This window comes from Pelobates fuscus, chromosome 1 (genome assembly GCF_036172605.1).
Source record: "Pelobates fuscus isolate aPelFus1 chromosome 1, aPelFus1.pri, whole genome shotgun sequence".
NCBI classification, from domain to species: Eukaryota; Metazoa; Chordata; class Amphibia; order Anura; family Pelobatidae; genus Pelobates; species Pelobates fuscus.
Window position 1 is genome coordinate 293217071 of NC_086317.1, and position 15650 is coordinate 293232720.

The 15650-nt window shown below is 36.9% G+C and overlaps 1 protein-coding gene across 1 annotated transcript in view; it reads left to right on the forward strand.

The window, feature by feature from the left end:
* ABI3BP (ABI family member 3 binding protein) overlaps positions 1-15650 on the forward strand; it is a 416270-nt gene that overhangs the window by 199281 nt on the left and 201339 nt on the right. Inside the window, exons 7-8 of the mRNA XM_063457646.1 lie at positions 1032-1083; positions 1491-1562. Of these exons, the coding sequence (XP_063313716.1) occupies positions 1032-1083; positions 1491-1562 (124 nt within the window). The remainder of the gene's footprint in view (positions 1-1031; positions 1084-1490; positions 1563-15650) is intronic.

Genomic DNA, 15650 nt, shown 5'->3' on the forward strand with positions numbered 1-15650 from the left:
TGCATTAAACCAATTCCCTATTCTATCAGAGACACATGTTAGCGTGTATTTCCCTCAGGAGGGTACTGATGCTTCAAAATGCAGTGTTGTGCCAGTTGTTGTCTAAATTTACAAACAATTCTGGTGATCTGAGATGAGTGGTGATCATGCACAGTGTTTGACTTGACCTGTTCACTGGGTACAGTATATGTGTGGAGAGTACTGAAGTCCCACACTAGCACATCTGCTATTGAAAACACATACAAAATAGTTATGTCAATGCCAGCCTCCCCAGTCTCCATATCATTGATGCTATCTCTTATAGATGGAGGCATGCATCCTCTCAGTCTCTCAGTCTCATCTGCCAACATTATCCAGAGGTATTTCCCACAGCGCACCACTCTTTGTCTAATCCAAAGTTCTTTCTCCAAAGCCCAATCTGAGGTCAGGAACATGGATCTGTCAATGCATGCTTATCCATTGCACTCTATAAGTAGTATCAAAGTGAGACTGCCACTTTGCCTTGTTTTCCCTATATATATTATATTTTCCCTATTTTATCAAATATGTGTTTATGGAGTCTGAAAAATAAAATGAATGTAGAAATCCAATGATTATACCTTTGTCTTGGAACAAAAGTCCCTCCATTTTGAATTACTGTCAGACATTGTTCTAAGCTTTACAATTAAGGCTTAAATTGGCAGTGCACTTATACTGGATTAACACCCCTTCCTGTAATGGCTGTGCCCTGAAAAGTGTTAAATCAGATAAACCAGTAAGGAAGCATTGGTTAGGACCCAATGATATTGAGTTATGGGGAGTAAGTTGGCATAGTAATGGCTTTAACTCCGTATGGTCATACTTTGCTTTCATATATATGAATGAGTGCAGTGAAATTTCTTATTTAATACTTGGTCTTGGCATAATGGAGTTTCACTTGGTATTCCCATCTCACAACCCATTTCTACTATAAGTTTTCCTTTGTGTTCATTGTGTAAATAGCATATTTATGTTTTCTTCCCAAATAACTATAGATTTATTTTCTTTCTCAGTTGCCTCCTGAAAATACAAAAGCATACATTCCAATAACTGTGATTAAACAAGGTAACTATTTTATTTCTCATTAATTACTTAGCATGTTGTTTTTATAATACTAAAGAAATACACTTGTGATTTTTCATTTTATTACTTTGCTAAATTGCAAAATTCACCTACCCTGGAAAAAAGTCAATTCACTCTTTATTATTACCATGGTAACCAAACATTTCAAAATGGCATTCTATTTTCTACTTCTCCCTTCCCCTCTCGTCCTTACTTTCTTCTCTTCCCCTAGCTTCCCTTCTCTTCCTTTATTTTTTTAAAAACTTATTATGTTATATTTTGATAGTATGGATGAAAACATTAACGTAATGTCCAATGCAAACATAGATATATTATAATATTTAATAAATAATATAGCCAAAGTATATACCCTTAGTAAATTAATCTCTGATCCAATTTTTTGTCTGCAGGGTTTCAAAATCTTACTAATTTGCTGAAACCTAAACCGACAGTGGCCGTCTCTCCAACAGAGCAAAATCCAGGTAATTGGTTTAGTGAGCAATTTATATCCAAGTTATTTCAACCACGTGAAAAGCAGCAATGTAGGAATAAGCCTTGTGTCACATGCTTGTTAATAAAATAAACACTCACGGGATATAACAGATAAGTAACCTGACTCACGATTTATTAATTTGTAATTTTGTGTATCATGTTTCACCTGCTCATAGAGCTCATAGATCACCGAATGAATGTGGAGTCCATTAACCTCCTAGTGATCAGTCTTGTTGCTTTGATAGTGTGTGTCTTTGACATGTTGTAAATATCTTGAACTGCTATATTCTGATTAGTGTTTCCTGTCAGATGGTGAGACCAATCTGCTGATTTTCCAATCCTCATTAAATTTATTATGTTCCTGATGCCACATTCAATTTTGGTTTTCGAAATTTAAAAGAGATCTATCAGTCCCCAGGATTTTTAACATTACATTTATTTATCCTCTATTTAACAAATATGTGTGTTGTGGAATCAAAAAATAAAATTGAAAGTAGAAATGTACATTTTTGTATCAGTGACATGGAGTGAGAAAACTGCAAATAGGTCTTAATAAAGTGCAAGAGCTATTTATAAAACATTAAAAATAGTTTCTCTGCACTTTAAGAAAACCATGATAGTGATCCTGTTTCAATGTGAACACAATGCAACCACATGGTCTTAATGATGATTTTGAGCTGTGCCATTTTTTGTAAAAACAATTTTTGTATAAATTCATCTTTTTTATTTAATTATAATTTTAAAAAATTGTATTACTTTATTTTGTAGATATTATACATTATACCATTTTTTTAAATCCAATCTTTTATTATGATTGTGAAGAAATGACTATATTGTTCGGTATTTTTTTTGCATAGTTCCTGCTTTTTTTGTGTATTTTTCATTCGGCAGATGGGACTGCCGAACAGAGACCACCCCTGGCTCACTTAACTTCAAAGCCGGCATCACTTTCACCCTCTATGTGTGCGGTCAGCGTTCGTACTGTCGAACGCCACGTGGCAGAGAAAACCGCGGCCATCTTTTTTTCGTCAAACAAAGGCAGCGGGACTTGGTCGTCGAGTGTCTGGAACTAAAATCGGACACTCGACTTCCCAAACACCGGTCTCAATCATACGAACGCTGGAACTAGTGATACCGATTAGCTAGGAGAGCGCTATTCTGTATAAATATGCACACGAATGAGGGGAACAATCGCTGCTAGGAGCCAGGGGAATTCATTCGGTACTTTTATTCATTTTTCCCTTTTTCTCAAGTGACCGGCAAAACCACACGAACCTCTGGAACTATTCTGGGCAGTCCACCCACAGTGAACCGGTCGCAAAGGACTTCCATACTTTTTGCGAACCCCTGAACCGATCCGGGTGAAATTTGGATATGTTGGTCCCCCGGATCGGGGCTATCAGGGGACATAGGATTTGTGGGGATACCCCAGGTATAAAGGGGTGTTCCAGAGATTGGGGAAAATAGTGAATTTGCAGCCTGGAGATAATTAGGTTGTTACTATATCAGACCTGATTATCTCCAGGACTAGGGGAGGGAATTGCCTGTTTGTATTGGGTGTGTTTTATATTTTTACTGTTCGGGATTGGATAAATGTTACTCCTCCCTGTGGGATGTCCCCTTGCATGGGGACCTGCATAAAAAGCCATGTGTGTGAATAAACGTTAGTTCTGCTTGTATCCTGAACCTGGACTCTGACTGTTATTTGGAATTCGTATGCTGTAACAAGGGAATTATCTTATGCAGCTGTTATATTCCGTATGGATTTCGTTCCTGTAACTACCGAACCGGACTCTCGCTACCTTAGGCTCTGACCGTCCGGGAGGAAACTACCGAACTCGGTTTGGTTAAACTTGGTTTCCTTACAATGATCTATTTATAAATAGCGCTTGCACTTTAATAAGACCTATTTGCTGTTTTCTCACTCCATGTAACTGAACTAGGTTCACCTCCATTGCACTTAGATATAATATAATCACTGGCACTTTAAGGAATCCTTTAGAACTTTTGAACTCTTTCATTAATGCACTTAGATGAAATAAGCAACTCCAAGTAAACTTTAATATAATGTATTGATTGTATCTCACAACGAAATTCATGAGTTCCTGTTCTGATAGCTTGAATTTCCGCTCTTTTTATTTTCTGGCATGGTTTGATGGCGAGCTGTATGAAGATCGCCAGTTACTAAGAGTGTATCTGCTTATCGGCATGAAAGGGAACGTTCCCGTACAAACATGGCCGAACAGGACTCATATGAATGAAGTGTAAGAACTTCAGTCATTTGAGGTATCACACTTTGACAGCCAGCAGTTCCTGCCCAGAATGAATCAGTCTGCAGATTTTACAATGACACAAGACATAAGTTATTGTTTAATTTAGCTCAGCAAGAACAAAGAAAAAAAGAAACAATAACAAATCCAATAAAAATGTACTACATGTAATACAATTACATTATAAAATAGTAAATTAAACACAGACTAGGTTCATGTACTAATTTGAACAATTAGAAGCAGTTCTGGGGCTCATAAATTAAACTCTAGGTGTTTTAATACAAGTATTAAAATACATTTTTTTAAAGAAGTAATGGATCTTTCTGTATTGATCAATTTTATAGCTCTCATACGTCCCTATTTAGGAGGGAAAGTCCCTATTTTGGACACAGATGCATCTATCCCTATATTCTATCCTAATGTCCCTCTTTTCTAGGAGCTCCATATTGTTGGTGTGCCTGAGTGTATAACAGAGCTCCACAACAATAATACTCATAGCAATGTGTCTAAAAACTACAAATTGATCAGAAATTCTTTGGTGTAAATCGGATACATTGTTCATGTTCTAAATTACATATTAGTTACATTAATTATTGTTATTAGTAAGTCACCTAAAATGTCTTAGCTTTGATTTTCAGTAATAAATTGGCCAAACATGGACCCTTTATCTACTGTGTCTAGGATGGTTACTAGCTGCACCTCACTCACTAAGTTCTAACATGTGAATGAAACATATTTTTATAATGTTAAGTGTTTGAAAATGGATATAGTTATTTCGTCATTTATTATAATCTCAACTGATAAAAATCTAACTTTCAAGTAAGTCAATTATGATTGAAATAATGAAATGTAATTAAAACCAATGTGATAGAATGATACAATTTTAAAGGGACACTCTACTGCCCAAGTATAAAAGGAAATAACAATGACTATTTAGTATATACCCTAATGAAAACATGTATGCATTTTTTATTGGAGGCATATCTAAATTGTAAAAACTGCAGATCTCTTTGCAAGCCCCCAACTTCTAACCCAGCCAAGACTTTCTACAGCTGTCCAATCACAGATTTTAGATCACCAGGTAGTCTGTTTGCTATTTCTAGTTTATGAGCTAGTGTAGGGTAGTGTACTGTTTATATCTGTTGTTACTCATACCTGGATGCAATCAGTGGTTCAACAGATGTATAGTTATCAATTATCTAGAAGAAGGACATATAGCTCATTGATTACCTGCTCATTAAAACCTGAAACTTCTTATAATAAATGTGCTAAAATTAATGGAAGAATAAATATTTTTTATATCCACATACAAAAACATAATGTTAACTCTACATACATAACTCAAATGCTCTACCCCAACCCTAGTGCTACTTGTATCTCCTTGACCCCTAAATATCTTGTTTGAGAAATAAGTCAATATGTAATTTCAAATTACTTGAAATAAATTTGACTTTTTATGAAATGAATTTCAGGACAGAAGAGATTACGTCACCTGTGCCACCACCAGTTAAAGTATTCTGATGTGTATGTTTGTTATTATATTGCTATTTAGGGCTATAATTGCTGGGATTCTTAAGTAATATAATTTCTGGTATACTGTATGCAGTTCTGTTATAGTATGGAGAACTTTCTTAGTTACTTATCTTTTAATTATTTTTGTATTATTCTTTAATCCTACCAAAGATTACCATTTTTATTTTCATTAATATGGCCAAGGAGGTACAAGTAACACTAGAGACAGGGTATGGTATTAGGGATATGAATGTAGAATTAGCATTATGTGTTTTTTATGTGGACATAAATTTAGGTGCCATAGATATATTAATTTTGACAATTTTACTTTATCTATTCAGTATTTTTTCCCTTTAGTTTAGGCGCATCAAGAATTAGAGGTTTTATTTAGTAGATTATTGATAAGCTATGTTTACTATTTGAATTTGTTTTTAAGTTTGGGGTTAACCACTTGTAAATAGTTTAACCCCTTAAGGCAAAATGGTGTCCAAGAGCTCAAGGCACCATAACAACTTCATTGATGCCCAGAGTTTTCCTTTAACCTTTGTCGCCAGTTTGTTCCTTTACGTGAGGCCTAGTATTTCTGGATTGCATGCCAAGGTAATTAGCCTGGCATTTAAACTCTGGGATACTCTTGCACTCTTGGATGTGTCTGATATAAATGTAGATACAATTTTGAGGTTTATTCACTGAACTGGGAATTGTAAATGATTAACAGGTAACCACATATTTCTAAGGCAAAATTGTCACATTCTACAGATGTTGGATATTTTGGCCTATATTGTGAATTTTCTTAGCAATTTTCCAAAATGTAATATATAAGGCATAATTTAATGCCTACACTGTAGTCCACAATTTAATGCCTAAACTATACAGTGATAGGTTTATACATCCAATGAGTACCTTTAACCCCTTAAGGACACATGACGTGTGTGACATGTCATAATTCCCTTTTATTCCAGAAGTTTGGTCCTTAAGGGGTTAAGTATTTAAACCAAAATCCCATGGAGAGATACAGTTATAAATAAATCACCCAGGTGCAAGCTATATAAACACTCCCTCCAGTGTTTAAATCTCCAAATATATATATAATAAAGGATGTACACTATACAGCCACAATAATCAACTGAAATACACCTTTATTAATAAAAAATTCACAATATCACAAAATAACAAGAATAGACAAAGTAACAGAAATAGAGGCAAACAATATTACAATAGTACTATACCACAAAATTCTTACGAGCCCCAAGGCAGAAACACAAGTCACTAACTCCCCCAACATTTCGGCACAAACTGGTTGCCTTTATCAAGGGTACCTGTATCATAGCTCCCATGTGTCTGTTTATAAAGCCCTCATACAGCTGATGGCCATCAGCATACAATTGTCACCATCCTCGGAAGTGACATCATCACCTCAGATACTGGTACAATATCTCCAGATAATCTATTAGACAGTTTCATATATGTGTATATATTAAACAAACATAACATTATTGTATGTAAGGAGGCAACTAAAAATACTTTATTTATATACTAGTTGCTGTCCGCGCGCTCTGTACAGCATCTATTAACGCCATCTTACTTATTGGCATACAACTTGTATAGCGTACGCTTCCCAATATGCCGCGCGTGCGCTTTCAAACACTTATCGCGCATGCGCACAAGCGTATTAAACCCGCGCATGCACACTCTGTTCCCAACTCAGCCGAACGCTCATGTAGTGCTTGTAAGCAAAGATCGTGCTTGCGCCAGACCACCTGCGCATGCCTAATAAACGAGCAACACGCTCATCATGAGCGATCCACTTCCATAGTGGGCAGCCGCATTGTGTTAATACAGACAGGCAACCCTGTCAATCAGTTGCCATACAAACAACAGCATTAACAATACACATATCACTCATAAAAGAATAATTAGTAGTATGAATATGCAGGGCTAAATGGATCAAAAAGGCTAATACACCATACAATTACAGTGCCATAATAATACTATATTAACCACCATAAAAACAACACACACCAAAAAACAGAAACCAGAATCACCCAAGTAAATATATTTATTAAAACACTCAGTGTCATAAACTGATCGCATTTGGATAGGATAACATACAAATGATATTACAGCATTACAAAATAATTTTTTATTCATGATTCATCCATCTGTATATCACGGTGACCTAAGTGAGACATTCCACTCAATGTCTCAAGTTCATCCAACGCCAACAACTCCATTATTAATAAATATATTTACTTTTTCACATCGCTTGGGTGATTCTGGTTTCTCTTTTTTGGTGTGTGTTGTTTTTATGGTGGTTAATATAGTATTATTATGGCACTGTAATTGTATGGTGTATTAGCCTTTTTGATCCATTTAGCCCTGCATATTCATACTACTAATTATTCTTTTATGAGTGATATGTGTATTGTTAATGCTGTTGTTTGTATGGCAACTGATTAACAGGGTTGCCTGTCTGTATTAACACAATGCGGCTGCCCACTATGGCAGTGGATCGCTCATGATGAGCGTGTTGCTCGTTTATTACGCAGGCGCAGGTATAGGGTGGAGCGCGATCTTTGCTTACAAGCACTACATGAGCATTCGGTTCAGTTGGGAACATAGTGCGCATGCACGGGTTTAATACGCTTGTGCGCATGCGCGATAAGTTTTGAAAGCGCACGCGCAGCATATTGGGAAGCGTACGCTATACAAGTTGTATGCCAATAAGTAAGATGGCGTTAATAGATGCCGTACAGAGCGTGCGGACAGCAACTAGTTGTATATAAATAAAGTCTTTTTAGTTGCCTCCTTACATACAATAATTTTATGTTTGTTTAAAATATACACATATATGAAACTGTCTAATAGATTATCTGGAGATATTGTACCAGTACCTGAGGTGATGATGGGGCTCGTAAGAATTTTGTGGTATAGTACTATTGTATTATTGTTTGCCTCTATGTCTGTTACTTTGTCTATTCTTGTTATCTTGTGATATTGTGATTTTTTTTTATTAATAAAGGTGTATTTCACTTGATTATTGTGGCTGTTATCGTGTGCATCCTATATTATATATACCTTTAAGTATTTGACACACTTACAGGGTAATTAACTAAAGTGAAAATTCACAGTGCATTCAAAGTGAATGTCACATTTAAGGTCAGAGTAGCTGAACTGAAAGTGTAGGTTATTTAGAGAATATATCCAGATAGATTGGCTTTAAATCTGAGATGATGTTTAGTGAATAACCCTTTTTCATCTTTCTCCTTTATTGAACTCGACTCACTGCCAAATCAAGTCTATCTCATGTAGGATCATGGAAATGTTACTTCATTGTCCTGGCAAAACATAGCCATGTCAGTTTTCCCCATGTGAACAATTTTCCTCAAGCATATTCCAAAATATAAGCATTGCCTGCCAGTCCAAAAGCTAAGACAAATGAACATGCTACCTATAATGAAAACAAACTGAAAACGTTTTCAAAGCAGATACGCAATTAAGTGGGGGGAAAAAAATCCCGGTTATTTGTCAGGAATACAAAGGGAATTTAAATAAGGTTATTTACTAAAGTGAGAATCAGTAGGAATTCAAACTGAATTTCAAATTTAAGACCAAAATAGCTGAACTGAACATTCTCCAAAAAAGCATTGCTCCCAGTTTGGCAATTTTGCTTACATTTTTTTAATTCACATTGAATTCCCGATGGTGTATAGAGGAGGATAAAACAATAATGGCCATAGTAGATCAATATTGACCGTACTGAGAACATCGAAAAGCTCTTTTTCACACTAATCATGTCAGTTAATTAATGTAGTTATTCATATGACATATTTAGATATACAGAGGCAACAACAGCAAAATACAAGCACATAAACATTTAGTAGATGAAATCTAAAGTGACATAAATACTGTATTATATTACACCAGGAATACATTGGTAGCTTTATGTATAACTTACCCTATGTGTAAAAATGGAAGAAAAAAAAGTAAAAAAAAATAATGGTAAAACAATTGCCTAAATCTGCACATATGTTCTAGCTCACGATTCAATTACATATGGATCTAGACATTTTTCCAGTAGTTAAAACCACTCATTGGCTACTAATCTTACCCATCTATGATGGGCCGCAAATCTTGACTTAAGTGTCAATTAAGCTTCCCAATTTCTTGTAACTTTCCTAAACTCATTTACTTGGCCATAAATCAAGAAGGTTTACATGGGGTTCCCTGTGATTGGTTCAATATCCAAAAAATAAACAAATAAACATGACATCTTCATGACTTCATGGTTACTAGCGATGACTTAATTCCCCAAAATGAAAGGCCCTCCAACATGAAAGGCCCCCCAAAATAAAAGATCTTGAAGAATCCTGATTAACCAAGAAAGCTCAAGCAAATTACCCTTTCTTGTTCATCCTACAGAATAAGTAGAGTAAGTAGGGATTAAATGCACCTAATTTAGATTTGCTGAGCTAATATATTTCCTATCCCACACTTAAAAAAAACAAGGGCTTTGTTCCCTATACGTTAAGGCAATGGCCAAATGTTTTCCAAGCCCAATCTATGTCATGTGTAATTCTCTTAATACCCAATCTTGTTGTGCAAGATGTACAGTTTAACGTGGTTAAGTGACTAAACGTTATTTGCATATGTGAAAAAAAAATCATATGAAGGTATTTTTCTGTACTTCAGTACTTCAGTACTTTTTATATGTTGTTTTGTATTGTATTGTCAAAATATGATAATGAAAATGTTTATGCTTACACACCTATCTCTTACCACATTGGAGATTATTATCCACTTTTGGATATTATTTTAGTTGGAGCAAACCTTACAATAGCAAAAATATTTTTGTAGATATTTCCCAGAAACCTTTTATTCAAACAGGGCCTCCGCCGCTTTTTATATTGATCCAGCAAATTATGGCATTTTACACCTTCAAGAAAATCCATCTCCTCTGAAAAGCTATAATGTATTTTTACTCTAGCCTTTGATTTCATTCCATTCTGGCCCACTGCACAAAATGCTGGCATTTTAACACTGGAATACACACAAACAATAATTTTATAGATTTTGGAAATATTAGCAACAAACAAGTAGCATGGACAAAATATTTTACTTGCTTCAGAGAGGACATAGTAGAAAACAACACCTAGTCTGGTATTTATATAAATATTAACGATTAAATTGAAGCACTAGAACTTTTATACCTTTTTTTGTTTGTTTGTTTGTGTGTGTGTGTGTGTTTGTTTGTTTGTTTGTTTGTTTCTTTAAATTCAAAGTACAATAAATTAACAAAAAATGTGGTTTAACAGCAAGGATAATGCATGCCATTCTGTTTTAACCACGATGGAATAATTTTGTCAGGGCAAATCAGCATGTAAAGCAAGGCTGCTTAAAACATAATCTACAGATATTTCAGTACTACAGTTACCAAAATGCTTTCATGAGAGTTGCCGTACTACAAAATCTGGGGATTGTTCCCGGGGAGGAGCCTAACACTCTGTTTCTCTTTTCTGATGGGCCCTGAAAATGTCTAATTATCTACTGAACCAGATTATATGACTATTCTTATATTATTATTTGCTTTGAGAAACAAGGCTTATCAAATTGGACAGACATTCAGAGAAACACAATACAAAACATCTAGTGGACAGACACGCATCCTAAGGTGTCCAGTCTATTTGTGCTCTCAAGATGCCATCAATGTGATCTGGTACAAACAGAAGGGAGACAGGTGTCCCTTAGAAATACAGAGACAGAAGACAACATTGGATTTTGTAGATTACCAGTATTTATCTCCAAACTATTACCCAATATACCAATATCTGCAAACAATGGGGCATGTGCTAAAAGTTAGCATATAAGAAAATTAACATTAGCAAAATGATATAGACATTCTGAGAAACAGACAAAACAATGCATCTATTCAACAGTCTCTCCGTTCCTATCTGCTGTCAAGGAGCCCTCTATGTGTCTGATACAAACAGACAACACATGTCAGTTTATAGATGCAGACTTCTGGATCTCTTTCAAAAGGACCAACGATGGGGGGCGAAGCTAGCAGGGGAACAGGGAGCACGCATTTCTCTCTGCTCTGTGCATACACCGATGAAAACGAGTATTGAGGGGGAAATTGTGCTAAGAATTGGACACACAACCCACATCAGTAATTGCAGGAGAACATGGGGTGAAAAACCAAAAAATCCAAAATGGAAAAAGGGCCATCCAGTCGAGACATTGGAGACCTGCTGCAGAGCACCCACTAGGCCACATGGAGCAAGATGGTGCTGTCTGACAACCTTTCCTCATACTCCTTGGAGGAGTTCACTATCGACCCAGGTGAAGGGTCATCACTTAAACCACAACAACAGCACAAAGCCAACTCTGTGAAAGCAGGAGATCCTGTCACAGCAGACCTGCTACCACGAATGCTGGCTGAGTTGCATAGTTACATAGTTACATAGCTGAAAAGAGACTTGTGTCCATTAAGTTCAGCCTTACTCACATATGTTTTTGCTGTTGATCCAAAAGAAGGCAAAAAACCTAGACTGAAGCACTTCCAATTTTGCAAGAAACTAGGAAAGAATTCCTTCTTGACCCCAAAATAGCAGTCAGATGTCTCCTTGGATCAAGCAGATATTACCCCACTAAATGTGTGACCTTGTGTCCTATGTATAGCCCTGTTTATGAATAGATTTCCAGATAATGGTTTGTACTGGCCACAAGTTGCGCAAGAACATCGCAGCTGACATGGCCTACTACAAGGGTGCCATTGAGACTGTCACCTCCAAGATAACGCTGCTGGAGGCCTGCTCAAGCACCCTCGACACCAGAATAGCAGTGGTGGAACAACAGGTGGCAGACCTCCAGCAACAACGCCTTGTTACCGCTGACAGGCTTAGCGCACTAGAGGATCAGTGACGGAGGTACAACCTCAAGGTGCAGGGTGTCCCCGAGTCAGTAAGCTTATCTGACTTACCCCACTTCATTAGGTGCCTATACACCGCCCTGCTGCCACCTAACAGGCAAAATCTCTGAGGCTGGACGGCATGTTCCGAGTCTCGAAGCCGGCGAAGGCACCAGCGTCGGCATCAGCTGACATCAATATCCATTTCCAAGCGCTCCAGGACAGGGCCCTGATACTCTCAGCCTTTCGAGGAAAAAAAAACACTGAAATTTGAGGGGTCTTCCGTGTCTGTGTTCCCAGATCTCACAAAGGCGAAAGGCGATACAACCACAACTGCAGCTCCTGCACACATGAGGGATAACATAAAGATGGGGAACCTCATGAGCACTCCTTTTCACACATGAAGGAACTGTCTATCGAGCACGCAGACCTGAGGGACTGAGTCCAGAAATACTGAGTTACTCAACTCTATAGAGGACTTCTCTTTTCACCATCACTACTCGTTCAACCTTGAAACCATAGGAAAAAATTAATGTTATGCTATGTAATGTTTTATTTGTTATTATCTTACCTTTTATTTGTTTAAAGAGCACAACCTACGCCACTACTATCTAGGTGCTGACTACGGTTCATACTCCAGGAGCTAGTAAGCTACTCTTTGTCATATACACGCTCCACATACTCGCCACCAAGAGGCTGCATAGCAGTTTTTTTAGCCCCCCTTCACCCCTCCCGAACTCGCCAACATCCTAGTAGCCGCACATAGATCACTGTATAGTCAACTGGCAAGGGGGTAATCTTCTCTATGGGCTTAGCACAACTCGGTAGCCGAAATAGGCCTTTGATGCATCCTTTGACGCGCCTTTCATGCATCACAAGCAGCATGACAAAATAAAGAATACATTTTTTTTTAAAAGGATCAACAATACAAATGCAATGTATTTGCTGAAGTTTCTGTCACTTAATAAAAAATATTTTCGAATTTATTGATCAACAATGGGGCATGTGCTAAAAGTTAATATCTCTGTTGCTTCTTCTGTGTCTTTTACGACAAACTGAAATGGATATCCTGAGTGTCAAGAAATTGGTGGGTATCCAACAGCTGCTATTCCCTGGATTCCAGAATCAGATAACAGATAATCACTAATAGAAGTGAAACTGAGCAGGACAAGACTTGGACAGTTATTAGTACATATTGTGCACACAGAACATGTTAAGCAAGTAAAATATAATATAAAACAAAGTGATCCTATTGCTAAGGAAAAATGTGTATATAGCGCTTACTAATATATAAGTGAAAACAAGCAGCTCAAAAAACACTTGTGTGGGAATACCCCCTCCCCACACACCCAAATAGTAATACAAAAAGGTGTTACATAGGTGGTGAGCCTATATTGAAGTAGAGCGCTTAAGGACTCCACTTCAATATAGGCTCACCACCTATATAATACCTAAAGTGAAATATGTTTGTCAACGTATGCATCCTCAGATAATATCCATTCTATTGCACGACACAAATTATGTCAGAATGACCTTGATGCCAGAATGACCATTCTCTTCATATTCATTATATGGGGAGAATGGTCCCAAAATCACAAACTAACGAATGAATCAGTGATTGAAAAGGGCAGTGTGTGGAAATGATGAGAAAAATATCTTTGCAAAGAGTATAGTAACTAGATGATTATGATTAAGAGCCTATACACGTTGATATACAATAAGGAAATTTAAGTAACTGTTTGCCTCAGCTTATGTATTCTAGTCAGTGGAGTAACTAGTGTAGAGAGGGCCCCGGTGCAAGAAGAAATTTTGGCCCCCCCCCCTAGTGCAAGTCTAGCCAAAAGGTGAAAATTCAACTGTCATACCACTCCCACAATGTCATTGCTTTTACTATTTGCCTATCCTTGCAGACTTGTGTTGTGTGCAGTGTTTTTGCGTTTGAGTGTAGGATTGTATTTGTATGGAGTGTGTTTGTGAATGTATGAATATATTTGTATGTACTGTTGTCATTTGAATGCATTGGTGTGTTTGTACGTAACATTGACATTTGAGTAGAATGTTGGTGCTTGAATGGGGGTGTGTTGTGTATAATGTTGACATTTGAATCCTGGGACACATGCACATACTGCCACATACACATACTGACACACAGAGTGCCACATACACATAGATACATAAACACACTGATACATCCCGATACACTGACACACATACACAGTGACAAACACACAGATGTATACACATATTGACATAGATACACATACACACTAACACAGTGACAAAAAAACATACACCCATTATAATTTACATATTTTAGACACCCTTCTGCTTCCATACCTTTCAAATGCAAGAAGGTGACTTCTCTGGTCCAAATTTGGCTGCTGGTTGAGGCTGATGGGAATCTGGTCCAAGCTTTCTCCATACTTTCTTTGACTCCTCTCCTGACTCTGTCAGTTTGGAGAAAGTGATCTGAACTAATATTCTACCAGCACTGCTGATCAGAGAGGCCCATTGGGTGTCCATAAGTGGGCGGGACACCAAATGGGTCTTCAACCTTGTGGGCCTCTGTGCAGCCACTTCGACTGCTCTGCCAGTCGTTCTGCCAGTGAATCAAGTGTTATTAATTGTTCTACTCTTGCTATTGTTATTAAATAAAGCTATATCACAGTGAAATGTCCATCTTATTTAACTGCATCAGCGCTACATAGTCTTCTGCATGCTAAATAAGCAGAACATCACATACTGCTACAGAATCAGATTGTGTGGATGGCATTAAATGTAATTTATCCTTAAGGCATTGCATGACTTCTTTCCACTCATTGAAAGCAAAATCCATGAAATATGGGTGAAGGAATGTGCTTTCATAATTCCCATACATTGGGTTGAAACCATAACTCAGAGTTGTTAGTTCCATTTCAGAGTAAATGGTAAGATTCTTAGAATATCTTGTTCTAGAACTGGTATATTGATAGCTCGTGTTCTTTAATGGTGATTTCCTTTCAAGTACGTCATAATATTTAAATTTCCTGCTAGAAATGGTTGTCTCAAATAGGAAAATGATTAAATGATTACACATAGCACCAAAATGAAAAATATGCATCTAACAGAGCAACGTGCAAACAATGCATATACAGATGCATAATTATTGCAAGAAAGAAAAAAAAAAGTAACAGAACTCTTATAACCCCTTTCTCTCATACTCTTTATTCAATACGCTCCATGAAACTTATTAAAGTACACTGTTAAAAATGCCTTCGAGGCATTATCCCGAATGAGTGAATGTTACATGTGCAGACAGTGTAGCTGCACACATCTTCCTTTTCATATGCATAAGTAAATTAATCGTTTTCCAGTAATATTCTGCATTATTATAATACATGTGTAGT